General features: G+C 48.7%; 1 protein-coding gene across 1 annotated transcript in view; it reads right to left on the reverse strand.

Annotated features, from left to right (window-relative positions):
* Positions 1 to 22,565, reverse strand: part of LOC135393508 (uncharacterized) — a 51,965-nt gene that overhangs the window by 25,779 nt on the left and 3,621 nt on the right. Inside the window, exon 2 of the mRNA XM_064623919.1 lies at positions 6,258 to 6,474. Coding sequence (XP_064479989.1) covers positions 6,258 to 6,342 — 85 coding nt within the window. The 5' untranslated portion in view covers positions 6,343 to 6,474. The remainder of the gene's footprint in view (positions 1 to 6,257; positions 6,475 to 22,565) is intronic.

Here is a 22,565-nt window from a genome sequence, read left to right on the forward strand (position 1 = left end):
TTTGTGTGCGTCCTGGGCCGACTTCAGGGGGAACCGTGCTGACATTCGTCTGGAAAGTCTTCTTGAAAGCCGGGGAGAGCCCGAGACAGCAAATCTAGCGGTAGGATTCGAATCCACAACCTCCCTGGCTTCAGAACGACATTGGCTACCACCAAACGAGCGGGGGCCACGCCGATGCAGGTTCTGTTAGTGGCTTCCGTGGATTCGATTACTGGCGATTGTTCCGGTTTCGGTATTACATTTCACTGGGTAGCTGTTGTTTCGCAATTTCGTATAGGTACCATCGTTGTCAGCGAGCCCCAAAAATGGCGTGTGCAAAGCGGCTTGCCGATCTCTTGTTTCTTGGGGCGATTCTAAACTGGCAGTTACGAGGCCAAAGCGAGACGCTACTGAAAGTGAAATCCTTCTCCAAGGGGGCGAGAGAGATCGAGAACCATAACGAAAAGATTGAACTGAATTTTAACTTTTGAAGAATTAAAGATGCTGCGTAGAGACAGGTCTGCATCTACAGTTGTTTGTCGTTGTGGTATCAACGAGTCCACAGTATACAGCTTCATGTTTTGACAAGTTTGAGACTCTTGCGGAGGTCCTCGGCTTCTGATAGTCGAGGGCAAACTGCGGGTTGTCACGTGCCGAAAGGTCGCGTTACTCTAACGACACAAGAAGTGTAATGAAATTTAATCTTTCCCTGGCAGCCCGCGATATTGGTCCAATATTGTCGTTTGTCCGGTTTCATTGGGCGTATGGAAGCCCCAATAATGCCAAGGCAGAGTCAATGCACGGATGCTCGTCGGCTTTGGTAGCAGATCATGTCCTCCAAACGCCCATTTCCACCGACGTCCCAATTCAACCAAAAGCTCATTTCCTCAAAAAAAAAAAAAAAAAATATTCGGAAGTTCTGGGCTTTCGGTTGATCTGGGCATGCGGGTGGCAGTGACCCATATCCCCCAAGTGATCTTTTCATCCAAGCGCCCAGAACCACCGAAAGCGGGATACTTCAAAGGACACGCGCCCACCGTTTAACAGGGAGAGGAGGAAGGGTGAGCGGTTCCCAAGTATGCGGGAATCCGATGTACATCTCGAGGCAGAGTTAACTGGAACGCCACTTCGACTGGCGGAGCTAAACTCGGGGAGAGAGCAACCCTAGCGGCTATTACGAGAAATAAAGGCAAATAGTGTTCCGACTGTCTCACTATGGTTGTGTTGCTGTGGAGGTGTAAGCCTTGCCATGAGCTATTGACTCGGCATTGCCCTTAGCTGCGGTTATCGTCGCGATGTTTGTTTGTGTTTGCGGCGATTATGTGAAGGTGTATGCCGGCTGATATCGCACGGATACGATGCCTTTATCTCATTGATAGACGCGAAAGTGGTCGCGTTCGCTCAGTGGGGCATTTTCAGATTTGTGATAAAACAAATGAGGATGCACGGGGTCTAGTGGAAATTTTTTTGGAGTTGCTGTCCACCTTTGCGCGTATCAATGAGATAACAGCATCGTATCCGCGTGATATCGGCCAGCATACACCTTTACATAATCGTCTCAAACCCAAACAAACATCGCGATGATAACCACCGGTGAGAGTAATGCCGAGTCAACAACTCATGCCAAGGCGGACACCCTCGCAGCATCATGGCGAGTGGTGGTCATCTGGTGGCAACTTTTCTTTTTTTTCCTTCTTTTTTTTTGCCAGATCCCAAGCAGTCAAGCAATCTTGCATGTTCGCGTGGCACTTTCCGTGCGCCCGGAATTTCCCAGCTATTACTTTTTTCGTCCGGTCTCGAAACGATCGAGCAGCGGGTTGCTCAACTATATCCGGTGTCGTCAAATCCGCACTGCAACGGTGGCGAGTGCTCTCATTGGACCGCACGTCGAAGTTCACGTGATTTAGCAGACGACGGAACCCGAGGACAGGCGACCGCGATGGCCCTAGCGTGATCCAAGTGTACGAACTCTGCCCTGATTGAAAAGGGATGAGACGAGCCTGATCCTGATCCTAAAACCGCCAGATCCCTGGCACTCATGTTCGGGTGGCAACTGTCAAATGATCCAGCTCCGGAGCCGACCTAGCAATTTCCGAGCGCCAGGCAGTGTTGTAATTAAATGACCATCACAATTCGCCATAAGTAGGACAGTGGAAACATTGTTTCCCTTTATTTCTCCTAAGCGCCGCTAGGGTGATTCTCTTACCGATTCAGCGGTCGAAGTGGCGTTCCAGTTAACTCTGCTTCGAGCTGTACTTCCTTCAACTCGCCAGGGAGGGTCACGTGGGTTCCTGACTGCTGCTCATCCGGTGCTCGAAATGTTCTGTAGCATGAGGTATGCGGTCCGTTGATTTGCACAGCTTCCTTTGTTCCCCTGCTTACTAATAATTCCCCTTAGAGATGTAACATATATGACTAATATAAATATGAGAGCTGATACACGAGATCTATATTAAAGAAGCTTGATCGTAGTTGGATAGAAATGACACGACACTCGGTGTGTACAAATGAGATCGCGTTCAAGAAATGATCTGAACGGAGAGAATCCCGAAAATGAATTTTATTGGTATGCACGTCGCTGACGGGAGAAGCACTGTCTTCGGAAGGTCATGGAAGTTCGCGTCATGATTCACGGAAAAAGAGCATGGTGGGAGTGGTATGTTCTGTGGCTGGAACATTTAGCGGGACGGCGGAAAACAAACAAACCTCAAGCGCCTTCAGAGGAGATCGACAGTTCAGACGATATGTTGGTTTCATGCATTCATACTGTTTGCAAGCTTTTTCTAGGGGTTGTTTCAGCCGGTTAATAGCGTGTTTTCTGAACGTCTGAACTGTATTAAAAGAACGCGTAAAAGGTCCTTTTTGTAACCTTCTTCGAGACCTGTGAAGTGGGCGCTTTGTTACTATATTTGCTTTCCACTCTGATGACCTACACAGTGCTTGGAGCTCTGTCACTCGCAAGGAAAATATCTCTCTGTTCGGATCGGATCATTTCTTGTACGCGATCGACATAAATAATATCTTTCCTTTGCAAACTTCACTTCTGACTCAGTTGCAGGATTGGATTCCCGCACACCCAAAAACCGCTCAGCCTTCCTCCTCTCCCTGACAAACAGAGGAATCGTGTCCTTTCAAGTATCCCGCTTTCGGTGGTTCTGGGCGCTCGGATGAAAAGAGCTTTTGGGGGATATGGGTCACTGCCACCCGCGTGCCCAGGTCAACCGAAAGCCCAGGACCTCCGAACATTTTTTCGGATGAAATGAGCTTTTGGTTGATATGGGACGTCGGTGGAAATGGGCATTTGGAGGATATGAGGCCTAACCGTCGGCTTTATCGGTTTTAGCTCCACTGAACTGCAGATTCACAATACTGAAGCAGACAAAAGAGGGTACAGTAGTACGAATGGAGTTGCCTCAGGCAGGAGCTGCTGATATTTCGAGCAGAGACTGTTCTTCTCCTGGGCACCGTCCTGCGACGGTGCGGTGGTTCAGGCGAATTGTGGGTCAACAGCCCGGAGGGAAGAAAGGGCCCGTACGGGCTTCTACGGCCGGAGTGAATGGCCGTTTTGTTAGAACGTGGAGAGGATCATGCGAACGAAGTGATCTTGGCTCCAGACCGGCAACAGAAATAGGAAGTTGACGAGCGCGGGGACGAAACGAGACAACGGAGGAGGAGGAGGAGGAGTGTCGTTGGGAGGAACCGAGAGGTCTGCCTGCCTGATTAGGCGGCATGTTTCTCGGGAAGGGAAAGGTGGTGGAGAGGAGGAGAGGAAAGGTTGAAGTGGAAGACCGAGCGGAATCCGCTCGGGGGGAGGATAGCTGCGTCCATGGGCCGACTTCAGGGGAACTGTGCCGGCATACGCCTATTACACATCTGAGGGAAACCCAGGAAAAACCCCAGACGGCACAGCCGGCCCGCGGATTCGAACCGCGGACCTCCCAGTGTCCAAGCGCACGCGTTACCGCTGCGCCACCGGAGCTGGCAAAAAAAAAAAACAAAAAAAAAAAAGAAAACGAGACAACAGGCAGGAACAGGCAAGCATTCCGAAAGGTAAGGAGATTAGTGGTTACGTGGAGAAAATTCCAGCAGAGTTTTTTCTTTATTTGTGAGATATATATTCGCAATACAAAGTTGCGGCATGCAATAAACGAAGCAAAAAAGTAGTGGCCATACAGAACATAAGAGACGATAAAGGGGATAAAAGGAGAAAGGTCATTTGTGTAGTGTTTCCAGTGTGCCTAGCGATTTGTTGATACCGAACGGGTGAAGAGTGTTGCATGATCTTGTATGAGATCTTGTATGAGAGGTCTCTATCACGTCTGTCACGTGTGGAGCTGAACCCGGTTCGAAGAATATCTAGTTTAATGTCGTCAAAGTTGTGACCAGGAACGTTAAAGTGTTCGGCGACTGCTTTGGGGAGATTGTTGGACATGTCAGTTCCGTGTCCCGTAAGGGGTTGTCCATCTGTTGTTAGGTTTCACCAATGCATTGCATAGAGCCGTCGCCGCGTTCAGTGCAGTCTACGACATTGGAGCTTGTGCATGTGAATGCGTGGTTAACGGCGTTGGTGTAACTGCTCGCGGTGCTTTTGATGGGGTTAGCGGGTTGAACGAGCTTGCATGGTTTGCAGGGCAGGAGGTTGCAGGGGCGTATTTGAGTGAGTGTTTGTTTTGTTGATTTTGGCATTGACCAGCCTGCTAGGTTTTTTTTGCGCGTCGGTATGTCACCTGTATTGGATGGGTGAATGTATGGCTAAGTAGGTCATTGCTTTGGAGGTGGGGCTTGTGCTTCCGTAGAATGGCTTTGATGTTTGGAAGTGCGTTGGAATATCTTGTGATGTAGCTTATTTGGCACGCGTCAGGATCTCTTCGGTGTGCGAGGAGATCGTTTCGATCGAGTGTGAGTGCCTTGCGACGGAATTCGTTTAGCAGGGAGTCCGGATAGTCCATTTGGGCAAGTGTGCTGCAGAGTTCGTCAAGCTTCTCAGCACAATCTGTGTCGTTTGAAGTGAAGGTACTGTTGTCCATCAGCTGCCTTTGTGTACAGGGTTATGGTGAGGTTGCCGTTGTCTAGTGATATTGAGTTGACGCGAAAGTTGATTGAGTACGTTGAGTGTCGTGACGTGAAATTTATAGTGCTATGCACGGTGTTCAGTATAGGTCTACGAACTGTCGAAATTCATGTTCCCAGTGTTCCCATATCGTAAGTATATCATCGATGTACCAAAGGTATACAGGGTGTTTCAAAAAACGTGTCATTAGGACTTTATAAAAAAACGGGGAGATGGAAAAATACGGGGTAAACGGCACTTGTGTGGCAACTGAATTTGCCATATTGCAAAAGTATTTTCATTTGATTTTAATTAAAATAAATTGAATTTCTTTAATTGAACTCCAAAATTTCCCAAGTCAACCTAACGTTTTTTTTACAGAATTTGAGAGCCCGTAGCGAACTTAGTCAGATCCACCAAGAAATCCGCTCGATATTGCAAATGGAACTGCCAAAAAAAAAAAAAACTCCCGAAGTTGAGGCTTCAGAGTTTCGGGTATTCAACAGCGCACCAAATCAGTCGGAAAAATGCCCGAAGGGCAGGACATGCTCCTGCCCCCGTGAAGCTAGAACAGTTTATCGCCGGACCGGCGTGCAGCACAAGACGCGCAGATAACAAGGCAGGTGACATTCCACCATACGTTTATAAGCGGCCAACAAAAATGATTCCGCCTCTTTTTTCCCGCCCTGTGTTTTTTCGACCTTCTATCTTTCATGGGGGCAGGAGCATGTCCCCCTCTCCACGAATATTTGCGTCTGATTTGGTGCGCCGTTGAATACCCGAAACTTTGAAGCCTCAATTTCGGGACTTTTTTTTGGCAGTTCCATTTGCAATATCGAGCGGATTTCTTAGTGGATCTGACTAAGTTCGCTACGGGCTCTCTAATTCTGTAAAAAAAAACAACAAACAAACGTTATGTTGACTTGGGAAATTTTGAAGTTCAATTAAAGAAATTCAATTTATTTTAATTAAAATCAAATGAAAATATTTTTTCAAGGTGGCAAATTCAGTTGCCACATAAATGTCGTTTACCCCGTATTTTTCCGTCGCCCCGTTTTTTTTATGAAGTCCGAATGACACGTTTTTTGAAACACCCTGTATGTAGTGGGTTTTAATGCGTGGGCGCTGAGAACTTTGTTTTCTAGAAACTCCACGAATATATTTGCGTAACTGGGTGCAACAGGTGAACAAAAAAAAAAGTGGGTTATGTTGGAGGTCAAAAACTTACCTTCCTCCTGTGCAACGGCCAGTGGAACCGAAAGGCAGAACAGGACCAGAAGCACCAGCACGATTCGTGCAGAGACAACCACCATGATGTTGCAGTTTCACACCTGGTCCCTGTTCGAACACCGCTTTTTAAGCATCCTCGCCCAGCGTGGGTGGCGGTAAATAGCCGATTGTGTCGATGAACTGCAGCTGCGACTTCTTGGGCAACACATTGTCACCTGCAGGAAACGTACAGAACATGGAGGGTTCATTAACACGTGAAGTAGCGCCCCTATAGCACTGAAGAGGTTGGCCATTCGATGCTGACGCAACGAAGCTGCCCGCGCGTGGTAGGGAGCAGCGCACCGTGCGGTAGGTCACGGGACAGTTGGTGGGATGGCGCAGGAAAGCAGTTGAAACAGCACGCGAGACACATGTGCGTTTGTCGACTGTTTGCCTCTGGAATATTATGGGCCAATAAAGCCTCATTTTTTCATCCGGTGCTGCCTGCCTGCTGCTCACTTTTGCCTGTTATGCCGTTTTATTGCGCTACACTGTAAACTTTTTCACACCTTTAAAGGTGTGCGCTATGAACATTCAACCTGGTTGCGTAACATTGCATCTCCAGGATGATATTTTACAAAATTTGGAAAGCGTTACTAAAGATCAAGTGTTAGTGCAAATCTTGCTTTCATTATGTCTTGGATATCGTAGGCACGAGCTAATGCATATATGCATCGCTATCGATAATCGAGCACGCGCAAGTGTCTAGAATACTGTTGAACAATGTTGAGATGTTGCAAGACTGAATTTTTGGAGGACAGACAACACTCGAGTAACGAAAATTTGCGCGAAACCGTGCTCCATTATGATGTTACCAAAATTACACCTAAAAAGGCGTGCGCCATGCACGTTGTTACACCTTTAAAGGTGTGAAAAGATTTAGAGTGTAGATAATATTCGAGTCCCGCTAATCCGTTCGTCGCCATGATAGATCCATCGTTTCTTTTCCCTCCTGCCTAGCAGTTTCTGAGCGTGAAAAAGGTTGACTGGTCTTGAGACCTCCTTCGACTGCCGAGAGATCGAATCGCTCGATATGAAAAAGGTGAACAAATCTCGATCCTTCATTGAAAAGACAACTGTTGAGAGCGAAGTTAACATATATGTAGGAGAGGAAGTGTGAGTCAGCGTTGCGGAATTAAAATTCCGGAATTGGAATGATTCCGGAATGATGCCCTGTTTTTAGCGCACGGGAAGGGATTGGGAATGGAGTTAAGTCACCGGCTGTTGGGAATGGAATTTGAATGCAATTGGACCTGTTTGGGGCCGGAATGGAATGGCCAGCGAATGGCGTTAAATTCATAGGTGGGGAGTAACGCGTTACAAAGTAGTGCGTTGCCGGTAACGCGTTACATTCGAGCAGTGTTGTACCCGTTACCGAAATATGGTATCGCGATACCGATACCCGTTACTTGAGTAAAAAGTATCGAAATACCGATATCGATACTTCTTTGTTAAAGTAACGAAGTACCGCTGCCGTTACTAAAAAAAGTAACGCGATACTTTGGGCGATACTTTTGTTTGAAATACGGCCGCTGAAGCACGGAAACACGGAAATATGCTTTCAAACACGGACATATGCTTACGTGAACAGTTTTGCAGTGAAAAGACAGCATATTTCATATGTAGCTCGGAAACGTTATGCTTGACCTTTATCACTAGCTGGTTCTTGAAATCGTCTCCTGCCATCCTTGCAAGCCGTGGTGTCTCCGGCAGCTGACAGAGGCCAGTGTGACAATTAAGTTAGTGTCAGGCCCACACAAACCATGGAGTCAAATGACCCAGGAATCCTTCCGAAGTTAACAATGCCACAGTATATGTGAGCGTGACTCAGTGCGACACGGCAGCTTAGCAGTGGAATCCAGAGCGCACTGTCAAAATCTTGACCTCTGTTCGTTGACCTCAACTCTTTTGTTGAACACAGCGTGGTTATTTCCTTCAGTTTCAAAGAAAAACGGTGAACACGTGTTTGGTATAATTTCATAATTCCGGTTACGGAGCACGTAGGCGTGTCCACAAGCTTCTTGTCGAGGGCAATAACAATGAATAACAGTAAAAAATATGGTCGGTGAAGAAAGGGTGGGGCACTAAAAAGTATCGGTATCGGTAACGATGCGTTACCATAAATTTGTAACGGAAATACTTTTCCGATACCCACTTAAGAAAGTATCGCGATACGCACTCCGATACCGAAAAAGTATCGATTACTGTAACGGCGTTACTTGTAACGGCGATACGTACAACACTGCATTCGAGTAGTGAAATATGGTAACGAATTACATTTGGGAGAAAAGTAATGAGTAACGTAACGTCATTACATTTTCACTAACTAACGCGTAACGGCGTTATGCGTTACTGCGTGTTTGGGAACATTGCTTCATCGTCTAAACTTGAAAGCTTGAGCGGGGACCGTGCCTGTAGACTCCGGGAAAATCTCCGATTTTTTCTATTCATCTTCAACAATGACAAGAAGGTCACATCGGCACCCGCGAAGAACGCAAAAGGACTATTGACCTACCCTGGTTGAGATGTCACCTTTGTTTACCTCCTCTATTTTTTACTCCCTTTGGTATTTTTCGGACGAATGGGGTAAAAGCGACAGAAAAATATCGTCTACCGTCTGAACAAGTAACAAAGTACCAAGGGGTTGGCTGTTTGGATTTATTTATTTATTTTATTTATTTATTTATTCATGATACCCCAAAGGCCCTTACAGGCATTACTACTATATTGTGTGCTTTACATTATTATTACATTTTACATTATTATTATTACAGGCATTATACTGTGTGAGATAAAAGGTCACCGTCTCTATCAACCTTGACAAGCAGCACGCACGTGTCATCAGGAGTCTGCTCAGCCGCGCAGATGAAAATTTTGAGCGTCAACTACTTCTGCGTTGCAATAAATCATACATGTAAATTTTGTTCATGCGTGACCCGTGTTTGTGCACAACATTGCGTGTATTAATCTGCGGAACGCACTTGTGTGACTCAAGCGAAAATGGTACGTATTATAAGGACAACTAGCGAAGTAATGCAAAAGTAACGGCATTACTTATCAGAAGTAACGGCTTTAGTAACGCGTTACCTACTATCGCAACAGTAACGAATAACGTAACGCGTTACTTTTTGAAAAAGTAGTGAGTAACGGTAGTGCACTACAAAATAAAAGTAACTTCCCCACCTATGCGGCAGGGTTAGATTGTTGGCCTCCAGCATGCTGGGTTTTGGGCGGAGGCCACTCAAAGTAAGTGCCTGGCAACCGTTCAACCGAGGGTCGTCTAAAGTTTCGGATTACAACGCAAGAAAAAAGTCCGCACTTCGGACGCTGTACGTACAGGAAATCTTGCTCGTAAACGCTCGTAGCGGTGCTGGTTCTTGTGTTAAGATGTTAATGTTCGAAACAGAGAAACATAAAATTCATCAAAATAAAGCAGTATACGATTTTTTTGTGCGTTCGCTGTTGGTGAGATATCTAGTGCCCCGTTACATGTTTCTTTTCTTTTTTTTGCACCAGTTAATGACGTGATGCACTAGAGTCTATCACTTTAGCCCCAGAGTGGGAATGGGAATGTCCTTTTCTTGGGTGGAATGAGAATGAGCCTCGCGTCTTCATTCCGAGGAACTAAAAGGAACGGAATTTCGACTCGCGACCACTCCTCGGAATGGAATTGAATGGATCGACCCATTCCGCAACACTGGTGTGAGTGCACGAGAGGAACACGACGAAGGCAATATAGGCGGTGGTGAAGCACAGGTCATGGTGAGCTAGCTCACCATCGGAGCGAGTGTCTGAAGAACCTGAGCTCAAAGGTAGCGGCAGCGGATCCAAACTCTATCTGCTGATGGACCTGGCGTCGAATGTGTGTAATGGTGCATGAAGAAACTTGAGCAGATGAACGAGAAGCGATGCGTTTAGTTAGTGTGTATGGAAGCATCGACTGACGGTGCGAAGACCTCCGTTTTGAAGCACAATTTGCCTTCCAAGTAGGCGGAGCGAGTGTCTGAAGTACCTGAGCGCAAGGGTAGCGGCAGCGGATCCAAACTCTATCCGCTGATGGACCTGGCGTCGAATGTGTGTAATGGTGCATGAAGAAACTTGAGCAGATGAACGAGAAGCGATGCGTTTAGTTAGTGTGTATGGAAGCATCGACTGACGGTGCGAAGACCTCCGTTTTGAAGCACAATTTGCCTTCCAAGTAGGCGGAGCGAGTGTCTGAAGTACCTGAGCGCAAGGGTAGCGGCAGCGGATCCAAACTCTATCCGCTGATGGACCTGGCGTCGAATGTGTGTAATGGTGCATGAAGAAACTTGAGCAGATGAACGAGAAGCGATGCGTTTAGTTAGTGTGTATGGAAGCATCGACTGACGGTGCGAAGACCTCCGTTTTGAAGCACAATTTGCCTTCCAAGTAGGCGGAGCGAGTGTCTGAAGTACCTGAGCGCAAGGGTAGCGGCAGCGGATCCAAACTCTATCCGCTGATGGACCTGGCGTCGAATGTGTGTAATGGTGCATGAAGAAACTTGAGCAGATGAACGAGAAGCGATGCGTTTAGTTAGTGTGTATGGAAGCATCGACTGACGGTGCGAAGACCTCCGTTTTGAAGCACAATTTGCCTTCCAAGTAGGCGGAGCGAGTGTCTGAAGTACCTGAGCGCAAGGGTAGCGGCAGCGGATCCAAACTCTATCCGCTGATGGACCTGGCGTCGAATGTGTGTAATGGTGCATGAAGAAACTTGAGCAGATGAACGAGAAGCGATGCGTTTAGTTAGTGTGTATGGAAGCATCGACTGACGGTGCGAAGACCTCCGTTTTGAAGCACAATTTGCCTTCCAAGTAGGCGGAGCGAGTGTCTGAAGTACCTGAGCGCAAGGGTAGCGGCAGCGGATCCAAACTCTATCCGCTGATGGACCTGGCGTCGAATGTGTGTAATGGTGCATGAAGAAACTTGAGCAGATGAACGAGAAGCGATGCGTTTAGTTAGTGTGTATGGAAGCATCGACTGACGGTGCGAAGACCTCCGTTTTGAAGCACAATTTGCCTTCCAAGTAGGCGGAGCGAGTGTCTGAAGTACCTGAGCGCAAGGGTAGCGGCAGCGGATCCAAACTCTATCCGCTGATGGACCTGGCGTCGAATGTGTGTAATGGTGCATGAAGAAACTTGAGCAGATGAACGAGAAGCGATGCGTTTAGTTAGTGTGTATGGAAGCATCGACTGACGGTGCGAAGACCTCCGTTTTGAAGCACAATTTGCCTTCCAAGTAGGCGGAGCGAGTGTCTGAAGTACCTGAGCGCAAGGGTAGCGGCAGCGGATCCAAACTCTATCCGCTGATGGACCTGGCGTCGAATGTGTGTAATGGTGCATGAAGAAACTTGAGCAGATGAACGAGAAGCGATGCGTTTAGTTAGTGTGTATGGAAGCATCGACTGACGGTGCGAAGACCTCCGTTTTGAAGCACAATTTGCCTTCCAAGTAGGCGGAGCGAGTGTCTGAAGAACCTGAGCGCAAGGGTAGCGGCAGCGGATCCAAACTCTATCCGCTGATGGACCTGGCGTCGAATGTGTGTAATGGTGCATGAAGAAACTTGAGCAGATGAACGAGAAGCGATGCGTTTAGTTAGTGTGTATGGAAGCATCGACTGACGGTGCGAAGACCTCCGTTTTGAAGCACAATTTGCCTTCCAAGTAGGCGGAGCGAGTGTCTGAAGAACCTGAGCGCAAGGGTAGCGGCAGCGGATCCAAACTCTATCCGCTGATGGACCTGGCGTCGAATGTGTGTAATGGTGCATGAAGAAACTTGAGCAGATGAACGAGAAGCGATGCGTTTAGTTAGTGTGTATGGAAGCATCGACTGACGGTGCGAAGACCTCCGTTTTGAAGCACAATTTGCCTTCCAAGTAGGCGGAGCGAGTGTCTGAAGAACCTGAGCGCAAGGGTAGCGGCAGCGGATCCAAACTCTATCCGCTGATGGACCTGGCGTCGAATGTGTGTAATGGTGCATGAAGAAACTTGAGCAGATGAACGAGAAGCGATGCGTTTAGTTAGTGTGTATGGAAGCATCGACTGACGGTGCGAAGACCTCCGTTTTGAAGCACAATTTGCCTTCCAAGTAGGCGGAGCGAGTGTCTGAAGAACCTGAGCGCAAGGGTAGCGGCAGCGGATCCAAACTCTATCCGCTGATGGACCTGGCGTCGAATGTGTGTAATGGTGCATGAAGAAACTTGAGCAGATGAACGAGAAGCGATGCGTTTAGTTAGTGTGTATGGAAGCATCGACTGACGGTGCGAAGACCTCCGTTTTGAAGCACAATTTGCCTTCCAAGTAGGCGGAGCGAGTGTCTGAAGAACCTGAGCTCAAGGGTAGCGGCAGCGGATCCAAACTCTATCCGCTGATGGACCTGGCGTCGAATGTGTGTAATGGTGCATGAAGAAACTTGAGCAGATGAACGAGAAGCGATGCGTTTAGTTAGTGTGTATGGAAGCATCGACTGACGGTGCGAAGACCTCCGTTTTGAAGCACAATTTGCCTTCCAAGTAGGCGGAGCGAGTGTCTGAAGAACCTGAGCTCAAGGGTAGCGGCAGCGGATCCAAACTCTATCCGCTGATGGACCTGACGTCGAATGTGTGTAATGGTGCATGAAGAAACTTGAGCAGATGAACGAGAAGCGATGCGTTTAGTTAGTGTGTATGGAAGCATCGACTGACGGTGCGAAGACCTCCGTTTTGAAGCACAATTTGCCTTCCAAGTAGGCGGAGCGAGTGTCTGAAGAACCTGAGCTCAAGGGTAGCGGCAGCGGATCCAAACTCTATCCGCTGATGGACCTGGCGTCGAATGTGTGTAATGGTGCATGAAGAAACTTGAGCAGATGAACGAGAAGCGATGCGTTTAGTTAGTGTGTATGGAAGCATCGACTGACGGTGCGAAGACCTCCGTTTTGAAGCACAATTTGCCTTCCAAGTAGGCGGAGCGAGTGTCTGAAGAACCTGAGCTCAAGGGTAGCGGCAGCGGATCCAAACTCTATCCGCTGATGGACCTTACGTCGAATGTGTGTAATGGTGCATGAAGAAACTTGAGCAGATGAACGAGAAGCGATGCGTTTAGTTAGTGTGTATGGAAGCATCGACTGACGGTGCGAAGACCTCCGTTTTGAAGCACAATTTGCCTTCCAAGTAGGCGGAGCGAGTGTCTGAAGAACCTGAGCTCAAGGGTAGCGGCAGCGGATCCAAACTCTATCCGCTGATGGACCTGGCGTCGAATGTGTGTAATGGTGCATGAAGAAACTTGAGCAGATGAACGAGAAGCGATGCGTTTAGTTAGTGTGTATGGAAGCATCGACTGACGGTGCGAAGACCTCCGTTTTGAAGCACAATTTGCCTTCCAAGTAGGCGGAGCGAGTGTCTGAAGAACCTGAGCTCAAGGGTAGCGGCAGCGGATCCAAACTCTATCCGCTGATGGACCTTACGTCGAATGTGTGTAATGGTGCATGAAGAAACTTGAGCAGATGAACGAGAAGCGATGCGTTTAGTTAGTGTGTATGGAAGCATCGACTGACGGTGCGAAGACCTCCGTTTTGAAGCACAATTTGCCTTCCAAGTAGGCGGAGCGAGTGTCTGAAGAACCTGAGCTCAAGGGTAGCGGCAGCGGATCCAAACTCTATCCGCTGATGGACCTTACGTCGAATGTGTGTAATGGTGCATGAAGAAACTTGAGCAGATGAACGAGAAGCGATGCGTTTAGTTAGTGTGTATGGAAGCATCGACTGACGGTGCGAAGACCTCCGTTTTGAAGCACAATTTGCCTTCCAAGTAGGCGGAGCGAGTGTCTGAAGAACCTGAGCTCAAGGGTAGCGGCAGCGGATCCAAACTCTATCCGCTGATGGACCTGGCGTCGAATGTGTGTAATGGTGCATGAAGAAACTTGAACAGATGAACGAGAAGCGATGCGTTTAGTTAGTGTGTATGGAAGCATCGACTGACGGTGCGAAGACCTCCGTTTTGAAGCACAATTTGCCTTCCAAGTAGGCGGAGCGAGTGTCTGAAGAACCTGAGCTCAAGGGTAGCGGCAGCGGATCCAAACTATATCCGCTGATGGACCTGGCGTCGAATGTGTGTAATGGTGCATGAAGAAACTTGAGCAGATGAACGAGAAGCGATGCGTTTAGTTAGTGTGTATGGAAGCATCGACTGACGGTGCGAAGACCTCCGTTTTGAAGCACAATTTGCCTTCCAAGTAGGCGGAGCGAGTGTCTGAAGAACCTGAGCTCAAGGGTAGCGGCAGCGGATCCAAACTCTATCCGCTGATGGACCTGGCGTCGAATGTGTGTAATGGTGCATGAAGAAACTTGAGCAGATGAACGAGAAGCGATGCGTTTAGTTAGTGTGTATGGAAGCATCGACTGACGGTGCGAAGACCTCCGTTTTGAAGCACAATTTGCCTTCCAAGTAGGCGGAGCGAGTGTCTGAAGAACCTGAGCTCAAGGGTGGCGGCAGCGGATCCAAACTCTATCCGCTGATGGACCTGGCGTCGAATGTGTGTAATGGTGCATGAAGAAACTTGAGCAGATGAACGAGAAGCGATGCGTTTAGTTAGTGTGTATGGAAGCATCGACTGACGGTGCGAAGACCTCCGTTTTGAAGCACAATTTGCCTTCCAAGTAGGCGGAGCGAGTGTCTGAAGAACCTGAGCTCAAGGGTGGCGGCAGCGGATCCAAACTCTATCCGCTGATGGACCTGGCGTCGAATGTGTGTAATGGTGCATGAAGAAACTTGAGCAGATGAACGAGAAGCGATGCGTTTAGTTAGTGTGTATGGAAGCATCGACTGACGGTGCGAAGACCTCCGTTTTGAAGCACAATTTGCCTTCCAAGTAGGCGGAGCGAGTGTCTGAAGAACCTGAGCTCAAGGGTAGCGGCAGCGGATCCAAACTCTATCCGCTGATGGACCTTACGTCGAATGTGTGTAATGGTGCATGAAGAAACTTGAGCAGATGAACGAGAAGCGATGCGTTTAGTTAGTGTGTATGGAAGCATCGACTGACGGTGCGAAGACCTCCGTTTTGAAGCACAATTTGCCTTCCAAGTAGGCGGAGCGAGTGTCTGAAGAACCTGAGCTCAAGGGTAGCGGCAGCGGATCCAAACTCTATCCGCTGATGGACCTGGCGTCGAATGTGTGTAATGGTGCATGAAGAAACTTGAGCAGATGAACGAGAAGCGATGCGTTTAGTTAGTGTGCATGGAAGCATCGACTGACGGTGCGAAGACCTCCGTTTTGAAGCACAATTTGCCTTCCAAGTAGGCGGAGCGAGTGTCTGAAGAACCTGAGCTCAAGGGTAGCGGCAGCGGATCCAAACTCTATCCGCTGATGGACCTTACGTCGAATGTGTGTAATGGTGCATGAAGAAACTTGAGCAGATGAACGAGAAGCGATGCGTTTAGTTAGTGTGTATGGAAGCATCGACTGACGGTGCGAAGACCTCCGTTTTGAAGCACAATTTGCCTTCCAAGTAGGCGGAGCGAGTGTCTGAAGAACCTGAGCTCAAGGGTAGCGGCAGCGGATCCAAACTCTATCCGCTGATGGACCTGGCGTCGAATGTGTGTAATGGTGCATGAAGAAACTTGAGCAGATGAACGAGAAGCGATGCGTTTAGTTAGTGTGTATGGAAGCATCGACTGACGGTGCGAAGACCTCCGTTTTGAAGCACAATTTGCCTTCCAAGTAGGCGGAGCGAGTGTCTGAAGAACCTGAGCTCAAGGGTGGCGGCAGCGGATCCAAACTCTATCCGCTGATGGACCTGGCGTCGAATGTGTGTAATGGTGCATGAAGAAACTTGAGCAGATGAATGAGAAGCGATGCGTTTAGTTAGTGTGTATGGAAGCATCGACTGACGGTGCGAAGACCTCCGTTTTGAAGCACAATTTGCATTCCAAGTAGGCGGAGCGAGTGTCTGAAGAACCTGAGCTCAAGCGTAGCGGCAGCGGATCCAAACTCTATCCGCTGATGGACCTGGCGTCGAATGTGTGTAATGGTGCATGAAGAAACTTGAGCAGATGAACGAGAAGCGATGCGTTTAGTTAATGTGTATGGAAGCATCGACTGACGGTGCGAAGACCTCCGTTTTGAAGCACAATTTGCCTTCCAAGTAGGCGGAGCGAGTGTCTGAAGAACCTGAGCTCAAGGGTAGCGGCAGCGGATCCAAACTCTATCCGCTGATGGACCTGGCGTCGAATGTGTGTAATGGTGCATGAAGAAACTTGAGCAGATGAACGAGAAGCGATGCGTTTAGTTAGTGTCGATGGAAGCATCGACTGACGGTGCGAAGACATCCGTTTTGAAGCAAAATTTGCCTTCCAAGTAGGCGGAGCGAGTGTCTGAAGAACCTGAGCTCAAGGGTAGCGGCAGCGGATCCAGCGGATGATAGGTCATATCACACCAACACAACACACAACATGTGCTCTCGTATTAAGGTCGAACAATTAGTAGGTGGCCTTTACACCCGGAAAATTACTCTCGACCCAGATTATAGCTCATTCGCCAGGTGCTAGCGGCCCTGTATTACCACAGCGTGCTCCTGATAATACGTCTGCTCTCGTCATACAGTGCAACATGAAATAAATAGAGAGAAACTGATGTTCTCAGGCTGGAACAACATAGAAGGGACAGATACAAACAAAGCCTCAAGTTGCCTAAGATGACGCACCCCGAAAGTCGCTGGAGAGGCGTGTTAGCTTAGCTCAATTGGTAGAGCCCTGGACCGGTAATCCAGAAGATGTGGGTTCGATCCCTACAGCTGGCTAACCTTTTCAGTGACTTTCATCTTTCATCGATGAAATAAATGTTTAGGGTAGGCAGTAACTTGGTTGCAAACGACTGAATAAACTGTAGCTCGATGAAACGGGCGTAACGGCGAGGAGATCCGTCCCTCGCATTCAATTAATAACGCTTGAGGGTCAAGTGATGCTTATTAACCGCTGAAACGGGAACAGGAAAACCTGTATGCACTGTATTAGGTGCCAAGAGCACACATAACAGGGATAGCAGCGCTATACGAACGCCCTGGTTGGCACGTACCGCACGGTGGCGATTTCGAAACGGTGCATCAAAGAAGATTCGGGAATCGCTGACTTCCGGTAATTCAGGAGAAGTTTCACGTATCAAATTTCAAGGTATCATCACGGCAGAGTTTGGTCTTACGATGGTGTAAGACCATTCACCTCACCTTGTCCTGTCCTTGGCATTTTTTCCCCAGTGTTAGGGCGTTGTCACACTGGGCCAACGACCGACAGATCTTGTCGACTGACATCCAAAGACATGCCTCGAACCAGTCACACTGCACATACAGTTAAGAAGGCTGGCAGTCCACTGCAAAGAAGTCCTCTGCAGGGTCGATTGACTGCAGGTCACTGTTGTATGAGACAGCCTCAGCTCTGAACGCTTGGGCCCGAGCAGCACACCGGCGGCGTATAGACATACAACGAGCAGAAAGTGTAAGGGGCAGATGCACCGTAGCATGAGTCACAACTTGTGCAGCACGTCGTGCAGCCGCATCTGCGCGTGAGTTACCGGATAAGCCCGCATGACCGGGAATCCACTGAAGAGAAAGAACGTGACCATTTGCACAGAGCCGATTGTATTCCTGGATGATCATGCTGGGCAGGTCACGTATGATGGTGGGGTGGGAAGACAGCAAAAGAAGGAGGGACGCCCTGCTGTCAGTGAGGACAACCCAGGACTTCTCAGGTGGCAGGCCAGCAATGTACCTTAGGGCTGCGAAGATGGCATACAGTTGCGCCTCAGTAGAGGACACAGGATAGGGCAACATGTAGGCTTGTTCGTGGTCCGTATGTGTGACGTAAAGGCTGCCTTTGATGTGTCACGCATCACAGATCTCTGCGGGAAAAACAACGTCGGCAAAATGCCGGGCCGACGTCTGCTTCCATCCTAAAAGTTGTCGGCCCAAGCTTGCAAAAAGGCTTGGGCCAAGGTTGGGGATTGACACTGGCCTCACTTGGGCCGACTTAGCCGGCACAAGCTCGTGTCAATGTAGAGGGCCGACCAGACAGATGTAGAGGCCAATGTCTGGCCAATAAGGAACCAAGCTAGGGTACGGATTGGGTAAACGTGTAACAACACCATATAACAACGCCTGTGCATGGGCCAACCACGGCCCGTTGCAAAAAAAAAAGAAAAGAAAAAAGGCATGGCCCAACTATTAAGCAGAGCGCCGCATCATGCAGCTTTGGCTGCCCCCCAAGGAGAAAAATAACGTCACCAAAATGCCGGGCCGAGGTGTGGCCATCGACCACACAACCGTTGGGCCGTCCTTGCAAAAAAGTTGGACCAAGCTTGACAATAGCTAGGCTGGCCTACTCGGCCTTGGATGGTGCATTATCGGCCAACAAATTTGTTTCTTGATACGGATCTGTACCCTGGCCAATGACTTGCCAAGCATTGCCTAGCCTGCATTGTGCCAAGGTCGGCCAAAGCAGTCCTGTGGCGTCGCTCGTATTCATACTCAATTGTCTCGCGGCGTAGGGTAACGGTGTAGGGGAAGAATCATAAAAGCTCGCAATATGCCGAAGATCACTAGCATCAAACAGCTCACAATAAAAAAAATAAATTACATTTCTTTCCTGAGGAAGAACAGCAGATACTATACATAGCTTTGTCTCTCGAGCTTCCACAAATTCGAGAGCGCTGCTCGCGTGTGCGTCAAAATGAAGGGTGATCTGTCTAAGTTTAATTTGACGTCTATACGACCAACAGCGAAATGAGGAATTGCTTGTCGTATTAGCTCACCATGAAGGGTAACGTCTCCGTTTATTACTTCTTTTGGTTTGAGACAATCACTTGGCCAATCGAAAGTTGAACTTTTGCAGTGCTCCACCATTCCGCGTTTTCCTCTCCCCAAGACAACACACCAAGATTGGACAAGACCTCGGCTGGCCAACCTAGCCGTGCTTGGCAAGTGCTTGGCCAACGAGCTCGTTTCTTGGTACAGATCTGCCCCATGGCCGACGGCTTGCCAAACCTCGCTCTGCCTATCACTGTATAACATTGCGCCAACGTTGGCCTGTTGGAAGAGTCGTTGGCCAACTCTCATTCGACTTTTTGCCAAAAGTCGAAGCGACTTTTCTTTCTTTTTGTTTTGAGTAGCTTGCATTGTTTTCGGGATTGTTTGCAGCGTAGGACCGACGTTGGCCCGTCTTTATTATGTCGTACTCTCAATAGCACGCGCGCAACACGTCGCACAACGTTCTCGGCCCGTCGTCGTTCATAAACCACCACAGTGAGCGATATCAGACTGACGTTGGTACAAGGTGCAGTGGCCGACTTAGTCGCTTGCCGATCAAAAACCGATCACGGGCCGATGGTTGGCAGTCGGCAATTTCCGCTTGGGATGCATCTGTGAAGATTTGACGACAGCAAGGGTTAGCTGGAGTTGATATGTACCAAGGAGAGCTGATGGGCTACTGGAGGAGCTTCGTGTTTTCGAGGAAGGTCCGGGATGATTGCAGGTTGAATGACGGGACGTTCAAGGGTACGTCCGCATAGCTGGCGCAAAGGAGGGAGTAGGGTAGGGTAGGGTAGGCAGTAACACATATGGTTAATACAGCCTACGATCCTTGTGTCCTGCCGCTGTCTCTGCACTAACATTCGTCCCGCCACCTTTAAACGTCGACTCTTGATGCGCTGGCGGATGTGATGAAAGGAAGGCCTCCCTTTAAGTTTCGCTCTACCCCTGGTGGTGATGTGGTGAAATGGGCGTCCTCACAATGACAAGCGAAGCCCTACGGAGTCTAAAAACGTTGAAGTGTTTTTAGGGCGGAGCGTTGCTGGGCTGCATTTGGCCATGATCCAAACAATTTTGACACATTGAGCAGGCGAAAGCCTAGCTGACACTGAAAGTGTGGATCTGAATGTTTGGGGGGGGGGGGGGGGCGGGGGCAATTGAGAAGGATGTGCCGGAGCTCTTCCAGATTGTGATGGCTTCTAGGAAAGCCAACTTGTAGCAAGCGGTAACGCCAGTGAGCTGTACAAGCCACATTGAGCGTCATTTGATGAATTAATGCAACGTCTTGGGTGTTTGAATGCGGTGTTTCGTCGCATCTGAAAAACGAGCGTTGGATCAAGCATATATTTCAGTTATCAACTAGCGGAAAGCCAGGGGTGCCGCTAGACATCGAAGGATGGAAGGACGTTCTCTCTCAGCAATGACATACTCGTTCGTCTCCTGTAGACGAGAGAGCTACTTCTGCTGGGCCTGTCAGCCTGTTCATTCCCCATGACACCACAAATAGGCTCGAACCCGCTGGAGAACTAGCCTGCGTCCTGCTTCGTCCACATACTGGTAAGCCACTAACATATCGGTCACTAAGTGTGCGGACGTGCTTCGTATGAATGTGTTTTCAATTGCTTGCAGTGCAGATTTTGAGTCAGTGAACACTGTCCATTCTCGCGGGTCAAATCCTCTACGTGCTGCACTGAGTGGGGACGAGCCTCGTACGCACCTGGTCTCAACAGCTGATACAGGGTGTGTGCAGAAAAACGTGACCCGCATTTTTACATGTAACTCGTTGTCTACTTACCCGAGGAACTTCCGGTGGCGTACGATGGCGTATTTATGCGTGCGAAAGCTACAAAAAAATCCTGGAAGCCATACTCGGCGTAAAAAAAATAAAGAGCGCGAAAACATGGTCTTCCATGCATTATAATAGGGCGGTCATCACAGTGCATGGTAGTGCATTTCGGTCTCAGGAGAGTTATGTGCAGGCACCGCTAGGGGTACTGCCGATGAGCATCCATGTGGGACATCTTTCGATTTATGCACCGATAGCTCCCCTAGCGGTACTTGAACACAACTCTCCTACGTCCACCATGTTGCCCTATTCTGATGCACGGAGGCCGACGTTTTCGTTGCTCCGTTTATTTTTTAAGCTGAGTATGGCTTCCACAATTGTTCTGCAGATTTCGCACGCATAAATGCGCCATCGTGCGCCACCGGAAGTTCGTTAGTTAGGTAGACAACAAGCTATGTGCCTAAATGCGGGTCACGTTTTTCTGCAGACACGCTGTAGAGCCGATTTGGAGTCAATGAACACAGTTCATTGTCGCGGCTATTTATGCACTGCGAAATAGCGGGGGGGGGGGGAGGGGACGCTGAACGCTGAAATAGCCAAAAAATAGCCAAGATGAAAAACACCCCGCCAACTGTCACAAAAAGTAGCCCAATTTGGCGGTTTATAGCCCGATCTGGCAACCCTGCTGCTCTCCAACCAGGCGGTCCTCGCGCAGAACTTTCTACTGGGGGCAAAGAGAGAACGGATGTTCTGAGGCTGGAGCGACATAGGAGGACAAACACATACAATGCCTCAATTTTCAGTGACTTCCATTTTTCCTGACTGTGTGACCATTGGTATGTTTTCTGATTTATCTACGTGGTATTGAGCAGCCGGCTTCCACGTTGGTGGTGCCCATTTTCTCATTTTTTTCTTTTCCATTCACTCACTCACTCCATCTGTCATCTTTCACCCACTGGGGGCGCTGGGCGGCATGGTGGTGCCACCTGTTGCGTCCCTGGCGTACTAGGGAGATGTGCGCCGGTGCCGTTTTTGTCGGCGGCGGTGTTGGATCCATTTTGAGGGCCGGCGGCGGCGGCGTGAATCGGCGAGCCGGCGGCATCATCGCCGTCGTGCTCATCCGCGCGTTAACCTTACTTCCATGGCATTAACGAACGCATGAACGAACGACATTTTAGCGACAAAGCAAGCAAGCTGGTGTCAACACTTAATGGTCCGAAATATAAAGTGAACATTGATAAAGAAGATCCCCCAAATGCAAGTAGTTCACTGTCTTCAAATTTAACAAAATGTACCGTGAAACGCAGCCTCGTCATGAATTTCTAAAATATGACGTAACACTGTCATGCGGTTCTATACGCACCGTTGAGCTGTTAGAGTCTGAATAAATGAGTTTCCAAGTGCGAGTTTACCTTTAGTTTCGAGACTTAACGCCGTCCACTTGGACATCCCCTCCTATAGACAGCTTCTGCTTGAAGATACGAACACTAAATCCCACATATTTGACTTTAAGGTTTCAATTTAACAATCTCTCCAGAACTATATATTGAAGGAACACAACAAATTGGTGCATCTTGGATTTATTGAAGGTAGAACGGCGGGTATAGTAAGTAACTGCAAACAGTAAATGCGAAAGGTACACAAAACGAATTACGTAGAACCCGTCGTGTCCAACGTCTAGTCCAGCAATTCCAA

The sequence above is a fragment of the Ornithodoros turicata genome, chromosome 4 (genome assembly GCF_037126465.1).
Source record: "Ornithodoros turicata isolate Travis chromosome 4, ASM3712646v1, whole genome shotgun sequence".
Classification (NCBI taxonomy): Eukaryota; Metazoa; Arthropoda; class Arachnida; order Ixodida; family Argasidae; genus Ornithodoros; species Ornithodoros turicata.